Below are 18533 nucleotides of genomic sequence, written 5' to 3'. Positions count from 1 at the left end.
AGTCAACCCGCGATGGGCTTGGGTTGGCCAGTGGGTTGAGAAACACATGTAAGCAGTTTAGATCAGTAGTCAATGCTGTAACTGCGAGAGTACCAGGGGTTAAATTGTAGCATTTCATTATCTTTTTCGTAGAGAGGAATACTAATTAGGAAAAGCCCATACTTGTGAAGTTGAGTGTGATAGACAAAAGTAGTAGAAATATATATGCACACTTTAAAGTCGATTAATCTTAAAAGTAGATGACCTTCTTATTTGATTCGTTTATGGGATAAATCTTAAACATACATTATGCATAATGAAAAGCTTGGTGTGCGTACCCAAACTACATCACCTTCTTAAAAGTATATGACCTTCTTATTCCTCTTCGTTGCATAATTTTATGCCAATTTATTATCTTTCTTTATTATAATTTTAAAATAAAAATAGTACTTTTGATCCAACATAAGTACTTGTTGTGTTCATTTATATTTAAAATACATGTTTATGAATACATTTGATTGATGAACATTTCCAAAGTAAAACATTGAAGATATGAACTATGTTTTTTTAATTTTTTAAAAAATATTTGATAGGCCCGCGGGTTGGCCCACCAAACCTGCGTCTCGCCTTGGTTTGGGTTGGGTTGGAAATTTCTCAACCCACTAAGTTGACGGGTGGGCCCGCCCCGCCTTGCCAAATGATTGGCCTGCCAGGGTCGACCCACCCAGCCATAGGTTGGCCCGTCTGACAGCTCTACTCTTGAACAATCATACAATTTTATTAAATGCTTTCTAAAAATATGTGCAAATTAGATTAAGAAAAATTAAATTTTATATGTTCAAAAAAATTATCACAATTTTTCAAAATCAGATTCAATTTTTAAGTATTTAATTTTTAAAATAAATATTTCTACTCAAAAATATTATTCTAGTCAAAATTAATACTTTCTTGTTATGAAAATTTTTAGATAGATCTGTTTAATTCTATTTGACTATGAAACAAATTTGGTATTTTTTGAAACATAAAATAATTTTCAAATTATTTTTATCAACTCAGGCTTTTAAATCCCCAAAATTTGAATATTGGAAAACAAAATCTTTGAAAAATATTCTAACTTGTTTACTCACTCATTCACCCTTAGAATATTTTTTAAAATATTTTTTCACTAAGTACCCCTAGTTTTTCTTTTAATGTGATCAAAGGGGAAGAAGTGATAAGTTAAGGGGAGGTAATTGTGTAATTGCATAAATTTTACAAAATGCATTTATTTCAAAAGTATTCACTTGTAATATTTGCAAATAAATGACATATCTATTTAACTGCAATTTTAAATTGTCAAAATTAGTTATTACTTGTTTGTTTTACCCTAACTTAACTTAGGTTGATGCACATCAAAAAGGAGGAGATTGTAAGTATCCCAGGTTGGTAATGTGGTCAACCAAATCAAGTTAGGTTCTATTACATTTGATCCTTGTGTGTAAGTATGCAGGAGCTTAGGAACATAAGAAGTCGAGCAGAAGATGTTTCGGACAAGAAGGATGGCATGGGAAGGGGGTCGATGGGCTCGGTGCATCTGAGAGACGAGAAGCTGTGAAATAGTACACTGGCGACGAGAAGGAGGCGTGAAACGTAATCCAAGGGATAAGAAGCCGGAGAGGAAGCTTGCTAGAAGAGAAGGTCAGAAATAGGTTTGGGTGAGCTCAATTCTGGAACCCTAAGTATCACCCACGGAGAGAAAGAAGAGGGCTGAAAACCCCTCTTAGAGGTGCCTCCATAAGGGACGGAGGCGCCTTGGCGCCTCCTGATGGAGGTGTTGTTGGTGCAGCGGACGCCGGCAAGAGGGGGTGAATTGCCTGCACAAATTAAAACTACCCTCCTCGGATCTTTCAACTCGAAAGCGCAATAGCAATAACAAAAAGTAACTTAAAATAATAAAGCTAAACAGAAGGGCAGAGAAGATCGGGAGTTAACCTGGTTACAACCAAGAAGGTTGTTATTCTAGGGCGATGAAAAGCGCGCAATAGAAAAATCTCCTTCTCTGAAGGCGGAGAAGCCTTTTACACTCTTACAGCTCAAAACTATTGCTAGGAATTGATTACAGAGTTGATGGAACAGTTGATTTCTAATTCCTAGTTCTAGATGTCTTTATATAGCCTCTGGAAATCCTATCTTAGATGTCCGAGGCGCCTCCAATAGGGGTCCAAGGTGCCTCCATCGAGAGAGTGGATAAAACTTTATCCAAAAGCTCAACGTTCACTTCTGCCAGGTCCGAGGCATCTCCAACAGGCATTGAAGGCGCCTTCAAGCTGGAGGCGCCTCCAAGCCTGATGGAGGTGCCTCCAAGCTGGCTGGCAGCTTTTTCCAGCTTGCTTGCTTCTTTGCTTCGTCTTCTGAAGTCCTGTTCTTTTGGGTGATTCTGGCCAACTGAAATAGGGCTCACCCGAACCCAATTTTCAGCCTTCTCCTCGAGTAGCCTTCCTCCCGGCTTAACGTCCCTCGAACGTTGCGCACATTCTTCTCGTCCACCGGTGTACTCTTTCGTAGCTCTCTCATCCTTCGGACGCACCAAGCCCGTCGGCTCCCTTCCCGTGCCATCCTTCTTGATAGCTGTGTCTTCCGCTCGACTTCCTGCGCTCCTAAGCTCCTGTACACTCAGACACAGGGGTCAAACACAAAGCAGGACCTAACCAACTTGGTTGATCACATCAAAACAACCACGGGGTTCAACAATCTCCCCCTTTTTATGTCCATCAACCCAAGTTCAAGTTAGGATAAAAAATAGACAAATAGTAATTTTAAAGAGAATTACTAAACTAACATTTTAAGCATAAATTTGCAATAAGTAACATTGCAACTAAATAAAAGTTTAAGAGAAAAAAAATTTTGAAAAAAATTATCTCCCCCTAGACTTGTACTAATCTCTCCCCCTTTGATCACAGCAAAACGGGGTAAGAGTATGATATTTTAAAAATATTTAGCAGATTTTTAAGTTAGAAGAATTTTGAGTAAGATGAATTTTCCAAAATTCTCTAAACAGAATGAAAATTTTCAAAATAATCAAATAATTTCTAAGTCAAAATTGATTTTTAGAATTAAAAAAAAATTCTAAGTAAACTGAACTTTTTGGAATTTTTCAAAAAATGTTAAAAAAAACTTTCAAAACATTATTTAATTCTAGTTTAATGCTTTTTCAGAAAGTTAATTAAACATTTTATTTTAATATTTCAGCTTCCAGGTCGTGGCGAGGCACTAGACCTTCTTAGTTATTGGAGCAACAACCATTTCCTTAGACAAAGCTTCATAAAGAAATTCTTTGTTTGATTTTATCTCTTGAAAGCCTTAATTAAATAAATTAATTTAGCATAGATTTCGGAACCCAATAGAGGTTCCTTCCTACAGGATTATTCAAAAATTTAGGGGGTACATAGTTCTTGGACACTCTTCTAAGTTGACCCTGATGGTTTCTAATGTACCAATTCAATTTTTCATAAATTCTAATTTTTTATTTTGAAAATTTATTTAAACATGCATTATTTTTAAAATTTTCAATTTCAACTTTTAATTTTTCATTTTCTAATTTTAGTTGATCATACATTTCTAGTGGACATGCTTTTGCTAGGTTTAATTTCAATTCAGCATTTCTTTTTATAATTTGAATAAGTCTTTAGAAAGAGACTTAATAAAGAGAAAAGACTGAGTCGGGGTCAGATTGCGTACCTGACTTACCTGACTCGGTGATGCTCCCCTTTCATTGTCACTTTCTTCGTCTGAAGTTCCTCCCCCTTCATCTATGCTCATTTCTGAGCTTGAATCTTCAACGAGAAGATGGTTGGCCATCAGCGCTAATCCGGAGAATTCTTTGAGGTCTGATTCGGAGGAAGAGTTTGACCATGTCGCTTTCAGGTTTTTGTATTTGGAGGATTCTGGCTTCTTGTACTTTACCTTTTCCTTCTCTTTCTGTTTGCTCTTCAATTTCGGGCAGTCATCCTTGATGTGCCCTTCTTCGTTACAATTGTAGCAACGGACTGTCCTTGTCTTTTGATGATGTTTACTTGACTGCGATCTAAATTTGTTAGATTTGAAAAACTTATTAAAACGTCTTACCATTAACGCATCTTCATTTTCGTCAATCTATGCGTTAGAGTCAGAAGCGTTTGTTTTTTCCTTTAAGGAAATGTTCTGACTAGTCTTCTATACTCCATTGGACTCTGCAACTCGAGATTCGTGAAGTTTAAAAGTAGAAAACAAATTTTCTAAAGTACTTACCTCGAAGTCCTTAGAGATGTAGTACGCATCTACTAAGGAGGCCCACTCTGGAGTTCTGGGAAAGGCGTTGAGTGCGTACCAGATTGAGTCCCGGTTCGTTACTTCTTCTCCAAGGTTGGTTAGTTGAGTTATTAACTCCTTGATTCTTGCTTGGAGTTGCGCTACCTTCTCGTCGTTGTTCATCTGAAGGTTCGTTAACTGGGTCCGGAGGATGTCGCGCCTCGCTAGCTTAGCTTCCGAGGTACCTTCATGAAGCTCCAAGAATTTTTCCCAGAGGTCTTTCGTGGAGTCGTAGCTTCCGATTCAACTTACCTCTTGTGGTGGCAGCACGCTAAGCAGGTGGAATTCTGCCTTTCTGTTGGCGACAAAATCGGCTTGCTCCTTCTTGCTCCACGTGTTTTCTTCTTTATCTTTTGAAACTGCATAGCCATATTTCATAATTAAGCAAATGTCAAATTCTGTCTTAAAAAATACCTCCATCCGGCGTTTCCATGTCGCGAAGTCTCCGTCGAACTTCGGGGGATGAATATTCGCTTCGGTCATCGTCTTGATCGTTGTGCTTCAATCGGCGGTTAGTCCTTCTGAGGCGGTCTGGCTCTGATACCACTTGTTGGTGCAGCGGAGGCCGGCAAGAGGGGGGTGAATTGCCTACACAAATTAAAACTACCCTCCTCGGATCTTTCAACTCGAAAGCGCAATAGCAATAACAAAAAGTAACTTAAAATAATAAAGCTAAACAGAAGGACAGAGAAGACCGGGAGTTAACCTGGTTACAACCAAGAAGGTTGTTAATCCAAGGCGATGAAAAGCGCGCAGTAGAAAAATCTCCTTCTCTGAAGGCGGAGAAGCCTTTTACACTCTTACAGCTCAAAACTATTGCTAGGAATTGATTACAGAGTTGATGGAACAGTTGATTTCTAATTCCTAGTTCCAGAGGCCTTTATATAGCCTCTGGGAATCCTATCTCGGATGTCTGAGGCGCCTCCAATAGGGGTCCAAGGCGCCTCCATCGAGAGAGTAGATAAAACTTTATCCAAAAGCTCAACGTTCACTTCTGGCAAGTCCGAGGCGCCTCCAACAGGCATTGAAGGCGCCTTCAAGCTGGAGGCGCCTTCAAGCTGGAGGCGCCTCCAAGCCTGATGGAGGCGCCTCCAAGCTGGCTGGCAGCTTTTTCCAACTTGCTTGCTTCTATGTTTCGTCTTCCGAAGTCCCGTTCTTTTGGGTGATTCCGGCCAACCGAAATAGGGCTCACCCGAACCCAATTTTCAGCCTTCTCCTCGAGCAGCCTTCCTCCCGGCTTAATGTCCCTCGAACGTCGTGCACATTCTTCTCGCCCACCGGTGTACTCTTCCGCAGCTCTCTCGTCATTCGGACGCACCGAGCCCGTCGGCTCCCTTCCTGTGCCGTCCTTCTTGCTAGCTGCGTCTTCCGCTTGACTTTCTGCGCTCCTAAGCTCTTGCACACTCAGACACAGAGGTCAAATACAAAGCAGGACCTAACCAACTTGGTTGATCACATCAAAACAATCACGGGGTTCAACAGGTGCTCTAAAGGAGGCCTAAAGGTGCCTTCAAGGGAGGTGCCTCTGGCAGTTGGAGGTGCCCTCGTGCCTCTTGATTCAAAAAATAGTTGTTTGAGCGACCATTGTAAAGGGATAAAACCTTATCCATTTGGAGGCACCTTGGACCCACTTGGAGGTGCCTCCCATTAACGGTAATTGATCCCGGGAGGCTATAAAAAGCCCCCTGGAGCTAGGGAAAAAACAACTTAAATAACGACTCTTATATTCATTATCTAGTCTTTTTTGAGCTTTGAAAGTATGTAAGAGGCTTCTCCGCCTTCAACGAAGGAGAATTTTAGTACGCTTTTATCTTCTTTGGATTAAGAATCACCTTTATTGTAACCAAGTAATTCTTGTGCCTCTTTTTATTTTATGAGTTGTTTATTTTATTTGATGTAGTTTATTTTGATTAATTAAATTGTGCATCCTTGCTAAGCAAAAAGTGATAGATATTTGTCCAACTCTAATTTCAGACTATTCACCTCCCTCTAGCCGATTTACTAGGACCTACAAATATTATTTTATTATTTCATTCATATTTTTTGTGTGTGTTTTATAAGGATGGTAAACTTGTTACAGCTCCTAATATTTTATAAACAACAAATTGATTGTGGATTGTCCATCTAATGTGATCAACGATCACGAGCCTTGGACTATCCGTCGTCGAGCTATTAACCAAGTAAAAAGAAACTTGTCTTTCTGTATTTGGCTTTAATTTATTTCGTTGTGTATTTTTTCTTTAAATCTGCTACCTTAGCGGCCCCCTAGTGCCGACCCCACGGATATGGAGGGAGGTTCATGCAGGTACACAGACCATAGGCGCATGGCAGGGTAAACCTCAGGTCGTCAGTTCCTGAGAATCGACCCTTGGCCATTACGCCAGAGATACCATGCGCCCACCGTCTGCGCTATGCTCTAGGGGCCCATTGTGTACTTTTTAAAAATCATGAAAAAGTGACATGCACTATTCATCCCCCTCTAGTGCTTCTTTGACAATTTCTTTTGTTGCAACAATAATGCATTTTAATTATCATCCTGAAACAAAGATATCATAATTTACTAATGCAATTTAGCATTTGGTGTAGTAAATATGATATGGACTCTAGTTTGAGTCATAAAGAGTAGGTCATGATTTATAACTATAGTTTAGCATAAGGTATTTGTAAACATGACTTGGACCCTTTAGGTCATTAGGAGGATCAGTTGAGAATGTACATGTGCAGATTACTTTTCATGTAATTTTCATGTTACACATCCACATCCGATCTATGCCATTAATAAAGTTCATATTGTGATTACTATAAGACTTATTACAGTTATAGTAGATATGATTTCTTTAGTCCTTATTGATGAAATTATGGACTAGATTAGTTAAGGGGGTATTTTTACCCATAAAGATTGGGATTGTTACACATAACTAAGGAATATATTGTGCATTATGTTATCTTTATATGTAGCCCAAGTGAGAGATTATTAGATATTTATATATCCAATAGCCCATTAGTGAGCTTACCATGAATTTATAATCCACTATTTTTTCACTTTAGTTCAAACCCGTTAAAGTGATTTAATTTATTTGTTATTGGATTTTCTTTTGGATGTAGATATTATATGTGTAGACCCATTTTCCTTAAACCCACCATCCATTATCATTAATGGGTTGATAACCGATAGTGGATATCAGACTATATATAGGGTGTGATCCTCGTAGGGTTAGGGATCAAGAGATAATTCCTTACTTCTCATTCGGTGAGGATATACGAGGTTGAAGATCGTGCTTCAACTTCAACTTTAGAATTTGAGGATAGAGTAGAGATAATGTCTCTGAATTCATGTATGATTTAATTACAACATAAGGTTTTCCATATCTTGCTATAATTTACTTTGGTTTTCTCATGTTTATATCTACGAAAAGATCTTGCTAGATGGCACAGATTTGATCTCAAGACTATTTTACTTTTCACAATGGATTTAAATTTATTGAATACTCTGAAGACCTTCTTGCTTAATGAAATATACTCATGTTTTTCGAGAAAAATCATCTATGAAGGAAAGGAAATAGTTACTCTTAGCAAGTGAACTTGGTTTTATCAGACCACAAACATCCATGTGTATGAGTTCAAGTTACTTTTGAGCTTTTGAACTTGAATCCTTTGAAAAGCCTTTCTTGAAGTGCTTCCCAAGTAGACAACCTTCATAATTGGTCAAGATGTTTGATGCAAGGAAGTCTTCACACAATCTCCTTCTTTGAGAGAAATTCTAGTCATCCACAATTAAGATACCCAAATCAAAGATGACATAGCCAAGTGGTGTTTTTATAACAAGCTTTGAGACATTTGGTAATATCATTTTGAATGTTAAGTAAGAACATGCTATTTCTTGTCATTGACACCTTACAATCAAGTGATCAACATCATATTTCAATAAGATCATATTATCTTTTAGGTGAATATCATACCATTTTTTCCTAGAGTTGTCCAAAGCTCAAGATGTTTCTTTTCATATTTGACACAAAATAAATGTTCAAAATAAATTGATGTTTTCCATTCTTCAAGTGGATGAGAATGTTACTTTTACCTTTCACATCAATCTTCGATTCATCTCCAAAGAATATATTGCCACCAATTGATTCTTCAAGCTCTATGAACATGCTTTTTCCCATACATACGATTGCTTGCAATAGTGTCAAGGTACCTTATTATATTTTCACCTCTTTCATTATCTTTATATGCTAGCAGTAGGATGTTATCTTCTTCTCTTCTTTCTTTCATATAATTTACTCTTTTATGTAGTTTATTCTTAGGTGATCTGCACTCTCTAACATAATACTCAAACTTGTCATAATTGTAGCACTTAACTTGAGATTTATTGTACCTTTAGTTTGTATGTCCTCTATTTCACGTCCTCTTGTTGAATTTTATCATCTTTCATTGTTGCTATTAGAACCCATCCTTTCTCACTAGTATGACATCGTCCATATCCGTGACCTCTTCTACATTGACTTCGATTATTATTGAAGCTTTCATCTTTCTTCCATGGCAAAAAGGTGAAATCGTCAACTTGGCAGACCGTCCAGGGTGGCCCCATATTTCTTGGAAGAGGATAAATCACGGGGCTTTCGCCCAACAATAGTAGTGCATGCAAGTGGGATGAGGCAACCAGCAAAGCATTCTGCACCCGCTAGGAATTGACATCAGGCTTATCTTTCTTAATTGATTGAAGAGTAGTGATCTTAAGGAGTTGTTGAGTTAATTTTTTCATTTATCTTCTTCTAAATTTCTTCATGAGCTTATAGTGAATCCAAGAGTTGTTCTATCGTCATGACTTATAGATCCATGATCTCTTTGATGATGGTTGTAAACTATCAATTCTTGAATCCAATGATCGTAGAATTTTTCAATGATAGTTATTTCTTTTAGTTTTTCACCATTTCTCTTTAATTGATTGGAAATAATGAAAACTCTAGAAAAATAATCGGATACTAATTTGTCTTCCTCTATAAAAAGAGCATTAAATTAACTTCTTAATGTTTGAAGATTAAATCATATTCCTTTATACCAAGAGTATTAAATTAACTTATTAATATTTGAAGGTGTATCTTCTTGACCTTTTCTTCTCCTTCATATTCTAGTTGAAACTTTTTCCATGCTTGTTTTGCTAAAATAACACTTTGAGATTTTTCTTAAAATTATTATCATTATATAAAGCTTGATAAATGAGGAAGATAGTTTTTTTTTTCTCTCTCTTTGAAATCTCTTGAGCTATCCTTTTGAGTTGAAGATGGTACCGACTAATCATTCGGATAATCATAACATTTCTCTACAACCTCCCAAAAATCATAAGTTTTATGAAGCATCTTCAAATTATTATTATTATTATTATTATTGATAATCAAAGCACAAGATTGTTGCAGTTCTCTATAGGCATCTCATTCTCATCTGTAATAAAGTCGTGGAACAGAAACTTATGCCATTACTTCCGTCATTAATGTAGACAGTGCAAGTCGAAGCGGGCTGCCTTTGCCTTTCTACGCTTCCACAGCTTGAACAGATCAGCGAGCAAAATATGTGTTCTTCATGTAATCAGTGATCAAAAGCAAAGCGCTAGCTACAGCTAGGTCAAAAGAAGGAACGTTGGATTATTTCCATTCAACTCCATATTTGCTTACTTCACGCAATATGTTAATTTTTATTTATTTTTTTTAATTTTGGGATAGACGGTCCCGCTTCATATTTTATCCAGATATATTCAGAAAACACTATGACTCCTGATATAATATCTCAATTTCACTAATAATTCAAACATCATGGATATATCCTACGTGCCACAATGGATATCCTACGTGAAATTAAACTCTGATTATTTAACAATGCACCCTATCTTTTTAACACCGTATCAAATCCACCATATGCTCTGAGGGGCTAATACCTGTGCAGAGGGAGAGAAGGTTGGCTTGGGCTATGCTGCTCGGCGTGGCTTTGAAGACATGAATACACAAGCAAACAAGAAACGAATTGTAAACTCCAACACGATCCTCCACCACTGAGACAAAGGAACAAGTCACTGAGAAATAGTGTTAGGCAGCAGCAGTGAGTCATCACAATCTATCTACGAGGAAGTAAACATTAATTAGTTAGGCGACTTTTAAGAGGCGGAATCAAAGACGGAGCCACCTTATGGCATAACCGGGTTATAGTCCAGGGGCCAATGCTGACGACTAGGAGGAACGGTTAAATTTTCTTTGAAGAAAAGAAAGATAAGATAGTCTCGGTAAAAAAAGAAAAGAAATAGTCTAGAAGGCTTTTTTTATCCGAGATCATCACAGGGCTATAAATTTTCTAAATGGCGTTTCCAACTCCGCCATTAGATATTGTTAAAAGAATAATAGAAAGAAGATAAAATAGAAGAGTAATAATTAATCTTATTATTTTATTGATATTTGCCTTTAAAACAATACAATATATAGAATTTAAACAAGTACTCGGTCAATTAACCAATTAATAAATAACAGAATAATTCTAAAAATTATTCTGAGAATTATTCTAATAATTATAACAGAATTATTATAATAATCCTAAAACTAATTTGATTTGACCCAATCAATTCTGGTAATTCTCTTTTATCTCTTTTCCCCCCCCCCCCCCCCCCCCCCTCCGACAAACTTAACGGGAGATCTTTGACATTGAGTTTGCTTGCTAACTTGTTGAAACGTTGTCTGGATAATGACTTAGTAAAGATATCAGCAATTTGATCCTCAACAGAGATATAAGAGACGGATAATTGTTGAATTGCCACACGTTCACGAACAAAATGAAAATCAATCTCCACATGTTTTGTACGAGCATGAAAGATTGGATTTGCTGTGATATATGTTGCTCCAATATTGTCGCACCAAATTTTTGGTGTAATATTTGATGCAAGATGAAGTTCAGAGAGAAGTGATTGAAGCCAAATAATTTCAGACGTTGTATTTGCTATAGCTTTATATTCTGCCTCAGTACTTGAATGAGATACCGTAGGTTGCTTCTTCGAATTCCATGAGATAAGATTTCGTCCAAGAAATATTGCATATCCACTAGTAGAGCGTCTATCTTCAGGAGAACTTGCCCAGTCCGCATCACTATAGGCATGTAAATCTCGAGACGATTGACGATATAAAAAAAGACCATGTAGAATAGTACCTTTGAGATAGCGAAGTATTCTTTTTACATTATCCCAATTTTGTTCAGTTGGAGCATGCATGTATTGACAAGCACGATTTACTGCAAAAGTAATATCAGGGCATGTGATAGTGACATATTGTAAGACTCCAACAATGCTTCGATAAATCTGTGGATCAGACAGAGCAGGAGAGGATGCAGATGGAGAGTTGTTTATAGCAATTGGTGTAGAGACCGGACGTGCTCCATCCATTTTGGCTCTTTGAAGAAGTCCAGTAATGTATTTGCTTTGAGAGAGAAGATAGCCATCCTCATGTGGAATAAGCTCAATACTAAGAAAAAAACGAGCAATGCCCAAATCTCGGGTAGGAAATTCTTGATTGAGAAGACTTAATAAAGTTATGATGCCCTTGTGATCATTACCGGTTATCAGGATGTCATCCACATAAATAAGAAAAAATATCATAGACCCATCATTATATTTGTGAAATAGAGACGAGTCAGTCTTTGATCTAGAAAATCCTTGAGATTGTAACCAATTGGATAATTGATGAAACCATGCACGAGGAGCTTGTCGAAGACCATATAAAGATTTCTTAAGTTGGCAAACATGAGATGGGAATTGTGGATGAATAAACCCAGGTGGTTGCTCCATAAATACAGTTTCCTCAAGATGACCATGGAGAAACGCATTTGAGATGTCCAATTGGTATATAGGCCAATTGGAACTAACAGCTATCGATAATAATAGTCTGACAGATGTAATCTTGATGACTGGACTAAAAGTATCATTGAAGTCAATGCCTGATTGCTGACTAAAACCTTTGGCTACAAGTCGAGCTTTGTATCGTTCAAGAGAGCCATCAGCTCGATACTTAAGACGGAATATCCATTTAGAGCCCACAACATTCATTGAGGAAGTGCGTGGAACTAGACTCCATGTTCCATTGCGAAGAAGTGCATCAAATTCTGTAGCCATTGCACTACGCCAATTTGGATCCTTGTTTGCTTGCGTAAAACAAGTTGGTTCAATAGATTTTGAAGAAATCACTAGAGCCCGTGGAAGAGGATATCGAGTCGCATTTGGTGGGCAACGTTCATAAATGTCACTAATGGGAAGCATGCGACGAGGAGCATTATCATCTGAATCACTTGTTGATGGTGATGAGGAAGTAGGCTGACATGGTGATGTAGATGACGGACTTGCATTATCCGAGGATTCAGAACTAGAGAGCATATTATCTTCGACCGGCGAGGCTTCTAAGATTGGAGCAGCATCCTGAGGTGATTCTGATGGTATAGGGGAGTTATCAGAGAGCGGAGCAGGACCTAGGATGCCATCATTTCTGACAATATTAGGTGGCATTAAGAAGGTGCCACCTGTATCTGGAGGAGAGATCGAAGAAGATACTGAAAAAGGGAATAGAGTCTCATCAAAAGTAACATGTCGTGAAATATAAATTCGACCTGTTGGTATATGGAAGCAACGATAACCATAGTGCAAATTGCTGTAACCAAGGAAAACACATTGTAGTGAACGAGAGTCAAGTTTGTGTTTGGAGTAGGGGCATAACCATGGATAACATGCGCAACCAAAAATTCGAAGGAAAGTATAATTAGGAGTTTGATTATAAAGTGTTTCAAAAGGACATTTGTGATTTAACAATGGAGTAGGGAGTCGATTTATGAGATATACAGCAGTGGTAACAGCTTCATCCCAAAATTTACGTGGAACTGATGCATGATGAAGAAGAGCTAAGGCAGTTTCGACTATGTGTCTATGTTTTCTCTCAGCAGAGCCATTTTGTTCCGGAGTGTGAGGACAAGAAACTCGATGAACAATTCCACAAGAGACAAGATGACGATGGAGAGCTTGATATTCACCTCTCCAATCAGAATGAAAAGAAAGTATTTTACGATTAAAATATCATTCAACTTGATTTTGAAATTTACAGAATATATCCAATAAGTCAGATTTTCTTTTCATAGGATAGAGCCAAGTATATTTACTAAAATGATCAATAAAGGTAACATAATATTGGAAACCTTAGTTAGATAAAACAGGTGCAGGGCCCCAAACATCAGAATGAATTAATTCAAGTGGGAAATTAGAAACATAATCGGATGAATAGAAAGGTAGCTTATGACTTTTAGATTCCATGCAGGCCCTACATGAATGAGAAGGAGAGGAGGTGATGGAAGTAGGTAAACCATATCTATTGATGATTGACTGGACAATATGAAGAGAAGGATGACCAAGTCGAGCATGCCAAGCTGGCTTATTTGTGCGTTCACCAACAAAAGCTTTGATTGAAGAACTTTGAAGATAGTAGAGGCCATTTTTGATTCTCCCATGAAACACAATAGCATTTGTTCCTTTATCTTTTATAAGATGATGATTATAATGAAACTCAAAAATAACATTGTTATCAAGACAAAACTGACGGGTAGAAAGTAAATTTTTAGTGATAGATGGAACATGAAAGATATTGCGCATGTGAAAAGTTCGATTAGATAAATGAATATATGTGTTTCCAAGATTAGCAATTTGCAAACCTGAGCTATCGCCTACTTGAACCGTATCTGAGCCATAATATGACATTACGTCTGTAAGGATATTATAATCCGATGTGACATGATGAGTTGCTCCAGTGTCAATATACCAATCAGTAGATGAAAACTCTAGGGTTTTACCGCAAGTAGGCACAGATGAGAGAGCTTTAGGATATGCTTGTGAAATAGACGGTTGTCTTGAGACTGTAGAACCACCAATGAAATTTGAGACAAATCTTTGAGGGCATAGATTTCCAGGATGACCAATGATGTGACAAATTTGACATTTTACCCGAGAGTAATCAAATCTTTTAGGGCATAAATTTCCAGTATGGCCAATGGTGCGACAAATTTGACATCGGACTGAATTTTGTTTTTGGCATCCTTGATAGTGTTGAGTATTTGACATCTAAAGTAAAATAACTTATCTTGTAGAGAGACTAGATCGCCGGAAAGGGGGACTTTCGCCTGGAGAAATTCCCCTTGGAGGAAATAGAAGCCTTGGCTGGAGCAACCACTTGTTGTCGACGTCGAGGTTTGGTCGGCGTTCGGTGGACACCGGCGGTAGCACAAAAGGAGAAGTCCTTTTGTCGTCTTGTTTTGCGGTTTCAAAAAGAAACTCCTCTTTTGTCTTGGGCGGCGGCAGAAAAGGAAGGGAAGAGGATTTGTGAGGGAGAAATAAGAGAAAGAGAAGGAACGAAGGATCATGGCTCTGATACCATGTTAAAAGAAGAATAGAAAGACGATAAAATAGAAGAGTAATAATTAATCTTATTATTTTATTGATATTTGCCTTTAAGACAATACAATATATAGGATTTAAACAAGTACTCGGTCAATTAACCAATTAATAAATAACAGAATAATTCTAAAAATTATTCTGAGAATTATTCTAATAATTATAACAGAATTATTAAAATAATTCTAAAACTAATTTGATTTGATTTAATGATTTGACCCGATCAATTCTGGTAATTCTCTTTTATCTCTTTTAGATATAGTGAGGAACAAATTATTTGTCACTTTTATTTTTTTTTAAAAAAAAAATACTGTAGGAGATTTTCACAAGAAATATCTCAAAGCTTACTGAGCCAATTAAAGATATTAAATTAAGTAACTAATGAACCATTGTTCATCAACCTAATTGTGATACCAACTAATCCATTTGTATTTTTATTATAGACTTATTTTGCTGCTTAATTTACTTTAATCTCCGTGTAATCAATTCTACTCTCCTTCTTCTTGCTTGGGTCAATGAAGCAAGGACATGCCCTTTCCAATTGGCCCAACTGATCACAACATGGCTGTCGACAACCCACAAAAAGGCAAGGGAGTGCGCCAAATGGCCGAAGAGGTCACGCCATGGATGCATCCTCGAGTCGAAGATTCCAAGTAATTGTAGTTTATGTTGTCTCCTCTGTTCGAATTTACTCACATCCACTTGGTTTCGCACAACATCGCACTCTGTGTTAGTCCAACCAGATCATAGTCCCATGGCAGCATCGATGGATGAGTCTATATATAACAGATAAATCTTGAATCAGGCAGCTATAGATTGATCGAGGTTAATTAATTATGGCAGTAATGTCGTCGTCCTCTTTCCTCCGGTGTTTCTTGCTGCTTCTCCTGTTGGACGCCTCCCGCGCCTTCGAGCTCCAAGAAGCCACCATCGATAGCATCCAGCACGCCTTTGCCGCCGGCAATCTAACTTCCCGCGAGTTGGTGGAGTTATACCTAGACCGCATCCGCTCCCTCAACGAACTCCTACTCGCTGTCATCGAGGTAAACCCAGCCGCTCTGCAGGAAGCCGACGCTGCAGACCGCGAGCGGCTGAGCGGGCGAGGCGGCTGCCTGCACGGGGTCCCCGTTCTCCTCAAGGACAACATTGCCACGCACGGCGGCGACGGGCTCAACACCACGGCTGGCTCGTTCGCGCTGCTGGGCTCGTCGGCTCCCCGCGACGCCGGGGTGGTGCGGCGGCTGCGGCGGGCCGGAGCGGTGGTGCTGGGGAAGGCCAACATGGCGGAGTGGGCCAACTTCCGCTCCTTCGTGGCTCCCAGCTCGTGGAGCGCCCGCGGCGGCCAAGCCCGGGTTTGTGTATCTTCTTCATATCCAATCTAAACAAAATCTAACTGGATATTGCTGCAACTGAGGAAGCTGCATGCAGAACCCCTACGTGCTGTCAGCGAGCCCGTGCGGGTCGAGCAGCGGGTCGGCGATATCGGCGGCGGCGAACCTGGCAGCAGTGACGCTGGGGACGGAGACGGACGGCTCCATCATTTGCCCCTCGCACCTGAACTCGGTAGTCGGAATCAAACCCACCGTCGGGCTCACCAGCCGCGCCGGCGTCATCCCCGTCTCCCCCAGACAGGACACCATCGGGTAATTAAGTAATCTACAAACTCATTTTTATCTTTCAAAAGAATAAAACCTTCAATTAACCTCCAATTAATTTTAATAAACGCAGCCCTCTTTGCCGCACAGTCTCCGACGCTGTCCAAGTTTTGGACGTAATTGTGGGTTTCGACAAGGATGACGCGGCGGCAACCAGAGCAGCGTTAAAGTACATACCTGCAGGTGGATACAAGCAGTTCTTAAAGGTGAACGGACTAAAGGGCAAGAGGATTGGCATCCTCCGTAGATTCTTCGACTTCTCCAGTACTGATTCTTCCTACAAAAATGCAGTCTTCGAGGGTCATTTCGGCACCATGAGGTTAGCATTTCGTGGTTGTTTGACAACAGAGATCGTTAATGTATCATAAGTCATAACAACACGATTGCATGAATCATATTAAGGCAAAAGGGAGCCATCTTGATCGACGACCTTGAAGTAGCCAACTCGAGCATCATTCTCGACGTCACCCAGAGCGGTGAAGCGGTTGCATTGCTGGCTGAGTTCAAGTTGGCACTAAACTCCTACTTATCAGACCTTTCATCGTCTCCCGTGAAGTCTCTCGCTGATGTAATAGAATTCAACAACCAGCACAGTGCCGAGGTCAGTTAGTATCCTAACTTATATTCTAGCACTACAATTCGATTTGCTAGTAAGGAATTCTGCGTTCTTATCCTTGGATATAGGAAAGACTGGATGAATTTGGGCAACCCATATTTTTAGCAGCTGAAAACACCTCGGGAATTGGCGCAACCGAAAGAAGTGCAATTGCGAGAATGAGCCAACTTTCCAAGCAAGGATTGGAGAAGCTAATGGTCGAGAAGAGATTGGACGCAGTGGTGGCTGCCAACTCAAATGCAGCTACAATTTTTGCTATTGGAGGATACCCTGCCATTAGTGTTCCTGCAGGGTATGGGGGCGATGGAATTCCTTTCGGTCTGTGCTTTGGGGGCCTCAGGGGTTCAGAACCCAAGTTGATTGAGATGGCGTATGGTTTTGAGCAAGCAACGTTGGTCAGAAAACCCCCATCATTCAGGGAATGAAGAGAGGTCTAGTTCCATCACTAAATAAAAAAATATTTTTATACATGAAATTGTAGTTCGATGAACCAGTTATTTATCATCTCCATAAACCACTCAACAATTCAATGTGATTCTCCACAGATTGGGCACAAAGGTACCGAGGGCCATAACCCTTCTAATTGTGTTGCAGCAGCACTTAGAACAAGATCGCATATATAATTTGCAGTCTAACCAAAAAGAGAGAGATTCAAAGCTAATAGGTTATTTGCACCAAACAAAAGCAGACAACCAAAAAAAAACAGCTCGTACAAATGCAAAGAGAAGAATGTTAATGGTAATAATAGAAAATAAATTTTAAATTGATTTTAATTAATTGAGCGGTATCATAATAAAAATAGACCTAAATTGAATATATAGTAAAAATAATACTTTCAAATTTATTATATTTATTACTATACTTATAATTATATATTATATTTATTTTTTCTATTATTGTCTGGACAACTTGTATAAATAAATCTATTAGATTTAGGAAATAATAGATAAAAAATTATTCTCTATTCTATTTCTTTCCTCTATCTATTAGTTTCAATATGATATCAAAGTCATCTTCTATTTCTTCCAATTTTCTTCTTTTGAATTCTTATTACAGTAACTATAGAAGTTTTTACATGCTGGTTTGATATTATCGTGTACAGTACGGCAACTTCAGCAACTTTAACGATGATAGCAACAACTTTTCTTTTCCTTTATCAACAACTATTTTCCGTCGATAGTAACAACTTCGATAACATCAATCGTAGCAAGTTAGAGTTACTATTTATTTGTTTTATTTATCTCTTCATTTTTTTCTTTGGTTTTTTCCTTCTCGGTTCTATGTTCTCATTCAGTTAAAAAATGAAAAAAAAACCAGAGAGCAAAAAAAAAAAATGAAGAAAAAAACAAAGAGAAAAAAACAGAGTGCAAAAAAAATAGAGAGCAAAAAAAAAATATCTTTTTTCAGTTCTATTAGGATTTCTGCGTCATTACAAAATACCTCTTTTCCTTTTCATATAATTCCTCTTGTTCCGTTAAACTTAACTATGATAACTATTACTATG

General features: G+C 38.4%; 1 protein-coding gene across 1 annotated transcript; it reads left to right on the top strand.

Moving 5' to 3' along the window:
* The first annotated feature begins 15373 nt into the window (after positions 1–15373).
* Positions 15374–17521, top strand: LOC122009099 (probable amidase At4g34880). Its single transcript, XM_042565123.1, has 5 exons — positions 15374–16110; positions 16187–16401; positions 16487–16732; positions 16816–17014; positions 17098–17521. The coding sequence occupies exons 1-5, from the start codon at positions 15595–15597 to the stop codon at positions 17452–17454; spliced, it is 1533 nt and encodes a 510-aa protein (XP_042421057.1). The 5' UTR covers positions 15374–15594; the 3' UTR covers positions 17455–17521.
* Positions 17522–18533: the final 1012 nt, after the last annotated feature.

The sequence above is a fragment of the Zingiber officinale genome, chromosome 1A, assembly GCF_018446385.1.
Source record: "Zingiber officinale cultivar Zhangliang chromosome 1A, Zo_v1.1, whole genome shotgun sequence".
In the NCBI taxonomy this organism is placed as follows: Eukaryota; Viridiplantae; Streptophyta; class Magnoliopsida; order Zingiberales; family Zingiberaceae; genus Zingiber; species Zingiber officinale.
Note: the sequence above shows the minus strand (reverse complement) of the source record. Positions and strands in the feature narration are given on the sequence as shown.

Coding starts and splice junctions, on each gene's coding strand:
- LOC122009099 (XM_042565123.1), top strand. CDS start 15,595: ATGGCAGTAATGTCGTCGTCCTCTTTCCTCCGGTGTTTCTTGCTGCTT. Junction 16,402..16,486: donor CCCAGACAGGACACCATCGG/GTAATTAAGTAA, acceptor TAATAAACGCAG/CCCTCTTTGCCGCACAGTCT. Junction 17,015..17,097: donor ACAACCAGCACAGTGCCGAG/GTCAGTTAGTAT, acceptor CCTTGGATATAG/GAAAGACTGGATGAATTTGG.